The sequence below is a fragment of the Saccopteryx leptura genome, chromosome 2, assembly GCF_036850995.1.
Source record: "Saccopteryx leptura isolate mSacLep1 chromosome 2, mSacLep1_pri_phased_curated, whole genome shotgun sequence".
NCBI classification, from domain to species: Eukaryota; Metazoa; Chordata; class Mammalia; order Chiroptera; family Emballonuridae; genus Saccopteryx; species Saccopteryx leptura.
In genome coordinates, this window is record NC_089504.1 from 50,156,522 (window position 1) to 50,170,067 (window position 13,546).

At 37.9% G+C, this 13,546-nt stretch overlaps 1 protein-coding gene across 1 annotated transcript in view; it reads left to right on the plus strand.

Moving 5' to 3' along the window:
- LOC136394589 (guanine nucleotide-binding protein G(q) subunit alpha) overlaps window positions 1-13,546 on the plus strand; it is a 313,975-nt gene that overhangs the window by 208,583 nt on the left and 91,846 nt on the right. Inside the window, exon 3 of the mRNA XM_066367948.1 lies at window positions 13,331-13,485. Within this exon, the coding sequence (XP_066224045.1) occupies window positions 13,331-13,485 (155 nt within the window). The remainder of the gene's footprint in view (window positions 1-13,330; window positions 13,486-13,546) is intronic.

Sequence of the window (13,546 nt, forward strand, 5' to 3'; positions counted from 1 at the left end):
GAATCATAGAAATTATTTTAAATTTTTGGAACAGATTTCCAAGTTGCAGTCCCCCAAAGTGTTGATTGACTGAATATAAGAAAAGGGCTAAGTGAGGATATTTCACTGTCATTTCCGTTGGATCATATCTGAAGTACAAACTCAAGTTTGCTTCTGATTACTGAACCACTAGTGTATGTTTGTTCCTCTGCTGTTTTATGTTCAATATTACATTTAATCTTTATAAAATACTGTGATAAAGGCATCATTATCTCTGTATAGGACTAAGAAAACTGAGGCTTGGAATGGCCCAAAGCATGTAAAGGGGGGTTATTACAACTCAGTGTTTAACTGCGAAGCCACAGGTGCTTAGCCAGTGTGCATTGTAACTTGAGGTAGTCGTGACCCCTAGCAACCCAGATCGTGTAGAACCATTGGTATGCAATGCATGCCCTGGTTCCCTTGGTGGACTGAAACTTAAAACACACACACACACACACACACGCAGTTGAAATTTAGTGTAACCACAGCTCTAGGGTATAAATTATGGGGCTGGGGAGGGAAAAACATCGGATGATCCCATGTGCACATTATTTTTTAATGGATCCTGAGCAGGAAGCTGAGGAAATTTCCACTGGTTGGAGTCATATTCAGTGTAATTCTCAATTCCTCGTATGCAGAGTGCACACAAAGGACAGAAGAATTACACAAACTCTGCAGGGAGTTGAGGATGAGGTGTGGGTTGCCGAATCAGATTACTTCAGGGCCAGGCAGGCAGTGTGAAGCCAGCCAGGTTTTATTCTTTGAGTTAGTTAGTTTTGGCATTTTAAGACATATGATATTCTTCATTTCCATGAAGTGAAGTGTTCCATTATTATCAACAATAATGAGGGGCAAATGGCAGCCTACTTGGCTGCGGCCTCTTATCCTTTTGGAATATGGCACAGTCTTGCTGGATCTTCCGTGTGTCCAAAGAAATAGGAGATTGTTTGTTTGTTTGTTTACTGGGAAAGCACTCAGTTTTAGATGTTGACCTCATTAAAAAAATTTTTTGTGCTCATCTAAATAAGTCTGTAGACTGTCAGCTTATTCTAGGCTTCTCGATTGCCCTATCCCAAGTCTTCCCAAGACATAGGTTGCTTCTAAGTCCTGTTTTACCCAGGACATTGTGGTTTAACCTCGTTGTCCTAGCATCCCACCAGTTTAGCACTTGCTCCAGTTTTTCAGTTTTTCAATGAAGCATTCTTACTAATAGCTGCACCAAAAAGCCCAGGCTAGATTTGGAAGACTTTCATTCTGCTATCCAGATTTTGCCCATGCAGTTGAACAGATTTCTCACTTTAACACTTGATTAAATCTGAAAAATGTTCTACCTCTTTTCCAGATCCTCCGCAGATGCAGAGTATCTCTATCTCCCTTTCAAAGACAGCACGTGGGCACTCACTGCTAATTTACAGTAAGCTCGGACAAGAGTGACTAGGGACAGTCAAGGCTTTTCAGCCTCTAGGGCGCTAGAGGATGTAGTGCTGCTGCCTTTGCCATCTGTTTGCTGTTGTTAGCCAGTCATGCTGGGCTTTGGCCTATAGTCTGTGAGGTCGCCTAAGACACCAGTCCATCACTGAGCAGAATCAGCAGGAAATTATGTTAGGTGCATGTGGAAAATCAACATGGGCAACAAGTCTTACCATGTGGTCTGAAAGCTTTTGCTTCAGTGGCTTTATCATTTATTTTTTTGGGCATAAATCTATTATTTGTTTTGATTGATCATGCTTTTATTTTGTAATAAGTCATTATGACCATAATAAACTTAAAAAACTCTGAAAATACATGTTTAACAAAAAATTAAATACTGAATTTTTATTTCTCAAGAAAGTCAACAATAATGGGTAACTTGTACAAAATCATTTGTCAGTATGTAACATCCACCTTTGTAGCCATAGTTATATCATCACCCACACAAAATCCTATGGTAAATGCTTTTGCTTCCTTAAAAACATTGAAGGCAGAAGTATTTTGTGATAGTGATATGAATATAGTGCTTGATGGTGCAGGGTGTTATGTTAAAATAATGATTAAATTAAACCTATAGAGCAGAAATATATACTTGGAATTAGTTATGACTCATTCGTAAGTCATAATTGTGTCCAAATAATCTTTGATAATCTATCAATTATGAGTTTTATCTCCTAAAAGTATTTCTGAAAGAATAATATTATGAACTGATAGGAAAAAACTAATGAAAATATTTGAACTAAAATGTTTACATATTTGCATTTGAAAAAATAATAGTTCTTTTGCATGTGGCTTTCTAATTTTCCCAGTACCATTTATTGAAGAGACTTTCTTTTCTCCATTGTGTATTTTTGGATTCTTTATCAAAGATGATCTGATCATATATATGTGGTTTAAAAAGAATGTAATTTGACTATAGTTTGTCTCCTTGCACAAAAATTACTTCAAAATTGATCAAAGACCTAAATATAAGATCTGAAACAATAAATTACATAGAAGAAAACATAGGTACTAAACTCATGGACCTTGGCTGGAGAGAACATTTTATGAATTTGACCCCAAAGACAAGGAAAGTAAAGGCAAAGAGAAACAAATGGGACTACATCAGACTAAGAAGCTTCTGCACAGCAAAAGAAATAGTCAACAAAACAAATAGCCAACTAAATGGAAGATGATATTTTCAAACAATAGCTCAGATAAGGGGCTAATATCTAAAATGTATATATAAAGAACTCACAAAACTCAGCAACAAACAAGCAAATAATCCAGTAAAAAAATGGGAAGAGGGCATGAACAGCCACTTCTCCCAAGAATAAGTACAAATGGCCAACAGATACATGAAAAAATGCTCATCTTCACTAGCTATTAGAGAAATACAAATCAAAACTACAATGAGATTTCACCTCACACCTGTTAGATTAGCTATTATCAACAAGATAGGTAATAACAAGTGCTGGAGAGGCTGGAGAGAAAAAGGAACCCCATTGTTGGTAGGAATGTAAATTGTTGCAGCCATTATGGAAGAATGTAGGTGGTTCCTCAAAAAATTAAGAATAGAACTACCATATGACCCAGCAATCCCTCTAGTGAGTATATACCCACAAAACTTGAAAACATGGGTACATAAAGACACATGCAGCCCCATGTTCATTGCAGCATTGTTCACGGTGTCCAAGACATGGAAACAACCAAAAAGCCCTTCAATAGATGACTGGATAAAGAAGAAGTGGTACATATATACTATGAATTACTACTCAGCCATTAGAAATGATGACATACTATCATTTACAACAACATGGATGGACCTTGATAACATTATACTGAGTGAAATAAGTAAATCAGAAAAAGCCAAGAACTGTATGATTCCATACATAGGTGGGACACAAAATTGAGACTCATGGACATAGATAAAAGTGCATTGGTCACCAGGGGGAGGGGAAGAGAGGAGAGGGAGGGGGTTGGGGGTAAGGGGAGGTGCTTAAAGAGAAACAAAATATAGGGTGACAGAAGATGATTTGACTTTGGGTGATGGGTATACAGCTTAATCGACTGTCCAAATGATGTGGAGATGTTTTCTCTAAATCTGTGTACTCTGGTTGACCAATGTCACCCTGTTAAATTTAACTGTCTAAATAAATTAATTAAAAAAATAAAAAATAATAGTTAAGAATACCTTCCTTTAGCAGAATTTGTTCAGCGCTTCACAGGTATTTCAGCCCTTAAAAGAGAGGGTATTTCAGAATTTAAAATATTAAGGTCTACAGGGAAGGACACAATTGAAATTGTTAAAGTGTTTCAGATTTATTAACCTAAAATGCTTAATGCAATTTAGAAGAATATTACAGGTATTTTAATGAAATATTTAAATACAGAACCTGTTTATATTGAAAAAAATATATAGTCTTCTGAAAACTGTCAAGGACAGGATGTTAGGAACAGATATGGCTAAGAACATGACTAAAGTAAATGAATGTACCAAGAAAAATTCTACTCACGTTTTAAAAAATGTTTTACTTTATACAGATATGTGAATGTTTTACTTTTTAGGAAGAATTTTACATTTGAGATAATTTTAATAATACTAATATAATAAAACTGATTTGTTGGTCAATAAACATTTCAAAGATATATATAGCATTAACTTTTAATAATTTAATTTCAGTCATCATTTTCATACTCAAAAGTGTCATGTGTAGATTATAAACTTTATCATCATACTCTCACTAGAAAGTTGCAGGTGTCTCAACACTGGTTCAAATAAATTTCTACAATGGATTCTTATCTGTAATCTTAATGAAATTTAAGTCCTTTCTCAAAGTGACTAATTATATAGCTTGTTTTACTTTTCCCCCTCCACATTTAATTTGCAGAGAACAAAAATTCCTAGTGAGATGTGGGGTTCTCTTTATTTCCCTTCCCTTTTTGCTCCCCGGATTTTAAATGTTTCACTACTTCATCAGACAGGTTGGCACCGTGCCATTCTTTCTATTTTACATTCTTACTATTGGAACCTTTCTTGATCTCGGAGTTAAAGGGGTAATAAGTAAGTGTTCTCAGTCGCTCCTTTCCTTCTGGGAGATTTGGAGACTGTGGGCCTTTCTCATTTTTAGTTTTCCTCAACAAAAGATCTGAAGCCGCAATGGTCAGGTTTCGCATTGGAGGTCCCAGAAAGATTACCTTCCCTATGCAGGACTCTGGAAATCCCAGGAACATCAGGGCCACCATTCATTAAGGAGCTGGCTCTTTTTATTTTTTCCAGCTTTTTTGAGAGTCTACCAAGCTGAACAGGGGAATCATCTTTCTCTGTTTTTCCTGTTGTCAAACAAAATAAAATCCCAAACCAGCAGCATCATGCTCTTCTGGAGAAAAACTGCTATGACCAAACAAGTTTGAGAAATACAGAATTGTCTCCAACCCCACCATGTGCTCACGGATTCCTGGCACCATTACTTTCTCCAAGGTTCTGAGTTCTGCAGTACGAACATAGACTTAACTTTTTTATAACCATCATCTCCACAGTTATCTGATTTTGATTTTAGAATGCATTTTTCATACATGTAGCTATTAAAATCCCAGGTAACTAACATTCCCCAAATATTCTTTGAAGGCAACCATATAGGCATACCTAATTTATTTTGAATCTTTATGAATATGCATATCTGTAAAAGAGTCTCCTTTTCTAATTTCTTTATCACTGTGGCTTTGTATAAGTTCTTTGAAAATAAACTTTTTATAGTATATATTATACATATTTATATCTTATGATAGCATCATCATAATTATGAAGGTAATGAGTAACATTTCAAAGAGTACAACATTTTATATTGTGTCCCAAGGTTTTACAGAGCTGAGGGCAAGAGTGTATGTAATGGAGCGGTGTGTTTACATCAGTCAGTAGACTCCAGAACTGTTTGCCATTCTGCATCAGGCATTGGACCCACATGTTATTGATACTGGGCTTTATGACATGGCAGACACACATGAAGAAGGAAAATGATAAGCAAAGAATTAAATAGGAGAATATTTTACATGGAGAATTATAGTGGTAGGGCCAAAAAAAAAAAGAGATTGATTTATTTAGAAGAAAATGGAGTATTTTAAACAAACAAACAAACAAACAAAAAATGGGCTATTTCTTTCTCCCAAGAAGGAATCCATTGTGTGTTATAATAAGCAAAAGTAGCCAAAAGTGGAGCAAAGGGAGAAATATATTTTCCACAGATGTTTTTTGGGAAAGGCAGTATGCCTATAGTCATTGATTGCCTTGGCAAATACCATAATAGAGATTAAAAATAAAAATCTAATGATGGAAGAACAAATTTAATAATGAGATAATAAATCTGTTTGTAAGATCATAATAAACATAGAATAATATGTGATAGTTTCGTGAACTTCCTTATCTAATATTTTGCTCTCTTCAACTTTTTTTAGAGTTTTTGTGTTGACATGGTTTCAATGTCCCACTCAATATAACACCCTCTACACACTGCTCATGCCCTGCCCGTGTCCCACGCAGTCTCTTTCTACCCCCTTCTCCCCTTTGCACCCTTCCCCCTACTTTCACCTTCCCCAGAACATTTTATTTAACATAAATTCTCAGCTTTATCAGTTTCTGGTGTTTTGCCTGACACATGGTAGATAAATATTTGTTGAAATAATTAATACTTATTAATGGTAATTTTGAGGTAACTCATAATTTCATAACATAATATTGTTTTAAGCATTTTACTCACAACTCTTTTTATTTTCCTAACAGCCCTACAATATATAATTTCCCCCATTTTATAGATGAGGAAGCTGAGGTTCAGGAAGGTTGACTGACCTGCCTTAAGGGCACAGGGCTAGAGTGTGACCGAGTTATGATTGAAACCTCAAACTCTTATTCAGTCTTCTTCCTCTCTCCTCTGGTTCTCTGGATTTCTCATGGAGAGATTCAATGGTTCCTTTCTGATACCTGGGTCATGAGGGACATGAGGGCTTAGAAAAAGGGTATTAGCAGATCCCTAGCTCTGAAAGATTCCAAATGCAGGATATACAATCTTCATCACGGATTCCAAAACGCTGTGTCAGGTAGTAATTTGTAGTTTTGCTGAGCCACGAGTTGAATTATAAGTGTGGAGAGACTGTGCCGGGGGAATGAATCACTTGCTATGTGAATCCAGTCGGCAGCAGCTCAGTGGGACCTTGCTGTTTGTCATTTATGCAGTAATGCTCATTAAAAAAATGCATCAACTGTCGCTCTGTGTGTAATGCATTTTAATGAAGATCAGCTGTTCAAATTGTGAAGAAATTAGAGACGGTGAGGTGATCTAAGAAAGGACAGTTCTTATCTAAGTTTTCTGTAGCAAATTTTATGCTAAGAAGTGCTTGTAAATGTGAGGAGTCAGAGATCCCATATCCAGTATGACCTCTAGAATGTTATTTCCCCTTTGAGCACATTTAGGTTTGGGTGCCTTGCCCAAGGTCTCAAAAACTAATAGCTGTGTACACCATGGCTTATGTTTTCTGTGGTGTTTTCCTTTTGTTTTTTAAACAACTAGTAGCTTTAGGTGTTAGGCTCTGTCTTTAAATGTTGAGCATGCATTCTGTACTTGAACCTTCTATATAAGTGCTATTATTGCCCCCATCTCACAGATTAGGAAACAGAGGTTTAGAGAGGTTAAATAGCTTGCCCAAGGTCATGCTCAATTTGTACAGAGTGGAGGTGGAGTTATAACACAGCAATCTGATCTCATATTCCATCATTTTATTTTGTACTTACTTTGAGCTGAAGAAAAAAAAAAAAGCTTGGATTTTTTTTCCAGTTTATTTAAGGGTCTGAATTTTTTTCTCTAGAATTAATGCCAAAATGAAAATAAGCACCAAGGAAAAAGAATGAGACATTGTGAGTCTTGGTTCAGAATTAAAATATCTTCAGCAGTAGTTTGGAACTTTTCTAAATTAGAGGTCTTATGTGTGTTGGGCATCCCTTCCAACAGAGCAGACCTAATGAGCTGAATTTTTGTAGCTAAGAGCTTCAACAAATGTGGAAGTTACCATTTGCTTTTCTACTTCTGGAGTATAGGAACTGGAATAGGTGTGACATTCCAGCCTAAAGCCACCATGAGGTGTTAATGAGTTTTTGAAGATCTTTCCAAAGTGACTATAAGATCCTATTTGTTTCATCTGAAGGCTTGGTCTTCTGTGGGCAGGGTGACCTACTCTGGTGGAAACACGGTTCTCCCTCCCTCTACCTAAGCAACCATGGAAACATCAGCACAGCTAAGAGTTACCTGAACTTTATGATCACTGAGTCACTGAAACAAGACGTGACCACATTGGCACATCTTGTGGTTTCTATGTGGTCTTTTCCTCGAATTCTGCCAGTCTTTAAGAGCAGCTACTGAGTTCCCTCTAATGCTTGCCACCAGCTCACAAAAAATTCTGAAAGCTAGCATTCACCATTAAATACTCCATCCTGCATGCTCAAGTCTAACTTAAAATGAAACAATTATATTTTGCATAGTGTTTATATAATTAGCTCACACCTGTTTTTGCTTTTCTCTGAACAATGTTCACAGTAAAAAGGACAGTCAATTGTAATTGATTGTTATTTATAATATTATTAGCAATTACTTCTTTTCATCATAGTTTTGTTTTTAATTGTTTACTTTCATATAATTACTTGTGATTTCTACTACTATTCACATTTGACATGTGGGCAAATAGAAAAGGGTCAAATTTATCTTTTTACTGTGGCACACTAAAAAACATTCTTTCCACATACAGAGTATTTTTTACCAAAAAAGTGAAAGTATTGAACTTCCACTGGGATCATGTAATAGGCAGTTTTAAAATTTAGTGTGTATTTTATAAAATGCTGTCATACTTTATAACAACATAGAGAACTTCAGTTGAAAGCTCTTACATAAATGCAAATTACTATTGATTATATTTGAATGTGATTTTCCAAAACAGCAAGGATGGAATTAAACAACAAAGTTTAGGAGGCAGTAAAAATGACTTAGAAACTCTGACCTGGATGAAGACAGAGTGGTAGTCTGTGTGTAATTGAGGGCAGTATACTCTCGTGGATGCTGTAGGTTAACTTCTCAGAGTTACGGCCCAGAGCTGCTACAATTCATATTATAGCTTTCACCATGGAGGTCAATTTGAACTAACAGGTAGTACAAAACTCACTAGACCGTTTTTTCCCCCCACAGTTTAAAGGAAATGCCATTTTTATTTTGTTAAGTGAACCTTCATCCGCCTGTTTCTCCCCCTTGGAAACATTATGCATCTTCATCTCCACTTGCCAGGCAAATCCTGTCTTCTCTCTGGCACCTTGTTTGGACTCCTTTGTTCATACTGAGTTCTACTTGCTCAGTCCATATGTGACATTACTCATGTACAGACTTAACTATGATTTTCCTTGTATCGTTAAGTACTATTGGAAATAGTGAGGTCTTATTTTAATAAATAATATGTGTGCTCAGAGAGGAATAGTGTCAAATTCCTTCATCCCCTATGCATTGTAGATGTCTTTATTGTATGTTTGTAATTATACAGTTTATGGTTAGATGAAGCTTATAGTTTGCTCCAAGTGCATCATCTTATGGACAAGAAAAATGAAGTTATAAAGATATAAAGTAATTTCTCCTAAGGGTTATAGCTACTGTTCGAGGTAAAGCCAGGATTAGAAGTTAGATATCCTGATTTCTAATTTAATACAATTCCCACTTTTCCTTCCTTGCATTCTTCATTCAACAAATATTTATCAAGCATCTACCAGGTAGCTGGCATTCTGCTGGGCCCTGATGTTGCAGTGTTGAGCCTGTTTTGGAACTTAACACTGTGATTAGGGAAGAAGATGTTAACATCTCATACCAATACCGGTACAGCAGCTACTTAGATGAGTGCTGTTAAGGATTGCGTAGTGCTTTGAGGATAAGTAATGGATGAAGAGCTCCTCGGGAAATTGACTTTGACTTACGGGACTTGGCATTGTATTTATGTATTTTTAAATGCCATTAAATCAGACAGATATTTGTTCACTTACTCTGTGTTGGGTCCCCAAAAGAAATTAGAGTCAGTAACTATAGCCCCTTCTCTCAACGTGTAGTCCTACAAGAAGGATAAGTAAAGTAAAATGTAAAAGTTTAATGGTTCAGTGGATGCAAAGATCACATTTTGGGGAAGAGGAGAAGAATCAGAGAGATGGCACATGATATAGCCCCAGAACAAAAGCTAAAGCAGGTCCAGAAAAGAAGAGGGAAGCCATTACAGCTGTAAGAAAGAGCAAGCAGAGAGAGACCAACAGAGGAAATTACAGGAGTTTTCTGGCAATAGAGAGTAGTCTCATTTTACGGGAGCGGGCTCTCAGCGGAAAGTTACAATACACTGTTGAGACTGTTGTCTTTATTTAAGTACCCTTATAGTCAACTGAAATTAAGGATGGAAATGTAAGAACTCCCCCTTGTTCCTACTCCTGGATCACATAAGCCTGTGCTTTGTTTGCCATCTATATGGATTGCTCCCCCCATGGGAACTATGTCCAGTTCTCGCATTGCTCTATTACCTAGCATCTCAGGGGGCCCCAGTAAGCATTTAATCATAATGGTGAAAAGTGTCTGGTGTGTTGATACTGTTTTCTCTGGCAGAAGCTAACTTCTGTAGAAACAGAAACAGAACTTCTTGCGAATTGCTTGGCTGGCCTAGTGTAGTGAGTATCAAATTCATTTTTAAATAATGCCTACACTAACCTATGTCACCATGTAGCTTCAGCCAAGTCAGAGAAAGAGTTCAACCATTTGTTCCTATGGATAGTATAATAGTTTGTCTAAATATTATTGTAGGAAAGTTCTGAAAATTTGTACTCTCTAGCATGTATTAACCAGTGGCCAGCTACTGTGTTCTAGTTTCTACGGAGGGCACGGTGTTATTGGTCAAACTTATTAGGGAAGCAAAAGAAGAAGAATCTTTTCAAACAGATGCTGCAAATGAATGGCCCTCAGTCAAACTCGGGCACAGAAATGCTTTATTTATATTTTATAGGGTTGCCAAGATTTAAATTTAGAGGTATTTCATAGGAAAAAAACCCCACAGATATTTCACAAAAAATAGAGATTTTTGGCTTTCCTTGAAAAATTGGAAGATCTGGCAACAATGGACAGGCATTCTCAGTGACAGCAATAGGTTGGAGCTAAATAGCAGGTGCCCTTTTTAATGAGTAAGTGTATTTCTCAGTGTGCCACAATCCCCATCACTCCTGTTGTATACATCCAGCCTGGTTCACTTAATTTCACGGCTTCCTGGCCCTTATGAACATCTCTTAATGACTCCTGCTTTGCAGTGGCTGCTGCCTCTGTGGGCCTCTTCTTTTTAGCTTCCCACAGCAATTCTGTGGCCCAGCCTTATTTCTAGAGTTTCTGATTCCAAAGGTTTGAGGTGGGACTAGAGGATTTGCAGCTCTGTCATATTCCCAGATGCTGCTGCTGGTGTTTGGCCCACCTTTTGAGAACCACTGATCCCACATGAGGCTGATCCCACATGAGGTTAATGGGGCAGTATGTTCCCCACTAGAAATAACATTTGGAAAGATTGAGCAGTTTACCTGGGGTCAATTTACCTGGGGTTATGAGAAGCAGAGTTAGTTAGGTTCAAAATGCTTTTTTTAGAGTATATCCCACAGGAAATGATTCTGTGCCCCCAGCTGCCCTCCAAGATCCACTGAATCCTCCCGGGAACCCTAGAATACAGATGTAATTTAGGAGTACAGCAAGGGTGATCATTGTCATGTCACCGGACACAAAGAGTTAGAGCTGGATTGTATTCTTTATTGTGTTTGGTGAGCAAGGGCAGAAAGGCATTCTGCGTACCGGCTGGGCAGGGTGGAGGAGGCCCCTACTCTCAGTGTTTTATGCTTGGAGAGGAGGTCCAGTTCAGCTAGCTAAAGGCAGAGAAGATAAATCCAGTACAGACTCTTTGATATCAACAGAGAAAAAAAAGAGCTAAGTGGAGCATGACTTTGGGGATTCATTGGGAAACCAGTGAGAATTGTTTTCGAAAAGTGAATCTGGTGGGGAACTATGACTGAGGTAGGCCCACCTGGAGTGGGGCTCAGGAGCAGGACCCCAGGCTGTCAGGACTGCTGGTGGTTTGACAAGGCAGAGTGCCTGGAGAGGGACTAGGTGCAAAAAGCAACTACAGAGATCTGTTTTCCAAGATTGAGGTCCAGCACGGAGCTGGGGCTTTTCTATTACTAGATCTGACTGTCAAGGTCAGAGCACAACTACCAAGAACAGTGGTTTCTTCAATCTTAACATGCTGGGCTTCTTAAAATCTTACTAAAGCAGGATTAGTCTAATGACATAAGGGCCTTCTCACTTATGGGCTCTTTTTTGTGTGTGTGTTGATATAAAAGAGTCTATACTGGATTTATCTTCTCTGCCTTTAAAGGTTGGGAACTAGACACGGCCTGACACGGATTAAATTGGGGGGGGGGCATTTTTCCGAAGCTGGAATCAGGGAGGCAGTCAGACAGACTCCCGCATGCGCCCGACCAGGATCCACCCGGCATGCCCACCAGGGGGCGATGCTCTGCCCCTCTGGGGCGTAGCTCTGTTGCATCCAGAGCCATTCTAGGGCCTGAGGCAGAGGCCACAGAGTCATCCTCAGCGCCTGGGCCATCTTTGCTCCAATGGAGCCTCGGCTGCAGGAGGGGAAGAGAGAGACAGAGAGGAAGGAGGGCGAAGGGGTGGAGAAGCAGATGGGCGCTTCTCCTGTGTGCCCTGGCTGGGAATCGAACCCGGAACTCCTGCACGCCAGGCCGACGCTCTACCACTGAGCCAACCGGCCAGGGCCATGGATTAAATTTATTACAATTCTTTCCACTTAAAACTCTATGAAATTAATAAGTAGGTCATCATGTGATCATGATAGCCATTCACTAACCTAGTTCAGAAGTTTGTACTTTTGTACAAAAACAAGACTGAATAAATTATCAGCCATCGGCCTTCAGTTTCTAAGGTAATTAGTTATTATATTTGTTTATTTGCATATTCATGTGTATGTATAATTTACATACATATTACATCGTTGAAACCTATTTTAATTGGGATTGTAAAGCAACGGTATATTCTGGTTAATTTGGGGTTGACCATACAACATTTTTATTTCAATCTTATTGAAGAAAATTTTATTTATCTCCTTACCTCTTTTTTGATAAATGTTATATAATGAAATAACAGAGTCCTTTTCGTTTATTGAAAAATTGAATGAGGTCTTCAATCTGATCATGTAGGTAAAGCAGATATAAAATAAAAATTATAGAAGTTGGGGTATGTGGGAATGAAGGGGGAATGGTTTCTGTTGTTCAAATGAAATCATTACTATTAACTGTTGTTCTTGTGGTTTTACACTCTGTGAACTGTAGAAACTAGTCCTGATTCGTTTAAGAGTCTGAGTTTCTGCTAAGACATAACACCCATGGGCTGGATGTATCATGTGCTTAATTACAATAAACTATACAGGAGATAATTATACCTGTCTATTTTCTCTTTAATATTAATTGCTTTAGGGTTATGATTATCACCTAAAACTAGACATCCTCATTGTTATTATGGGAGCCAAACACTCCACTTTCCTTTGGTCAATTTTAAGTAGCCTCAAGGTTTACTCTACAGGGAAGGATTTAGGACCAGGCTCTCTCTTGGAAAAAGGAATGGAGCATTATTTTATTATAAACCAGTTTGAATATCAGTATATGAAGGAAGAGCTCAGTTGTGCTCATTGTAATGTGTGAAGCAAAGGCAACATTCAGTGATGGAAAGGAGATTAAAATTGCTATTTTTTTTAACAGGCTCATGCACAGTTAGTTCGAGAAGTTGATGTGGAGAAGGTGTCTGCTTTTGAAAATCCATACGTAGATGCAATAAAGAGTTTATGGAATGATCCTGGAATCCAGGAATGCTATGATAGACGACGAGAATATCAATTATCTGACTCTACCAAATAGTGAGTATTCACCCAAGAGACCCTTTGTATCTCTCCCTTTACTTTCACGCGCAGGTGCTGT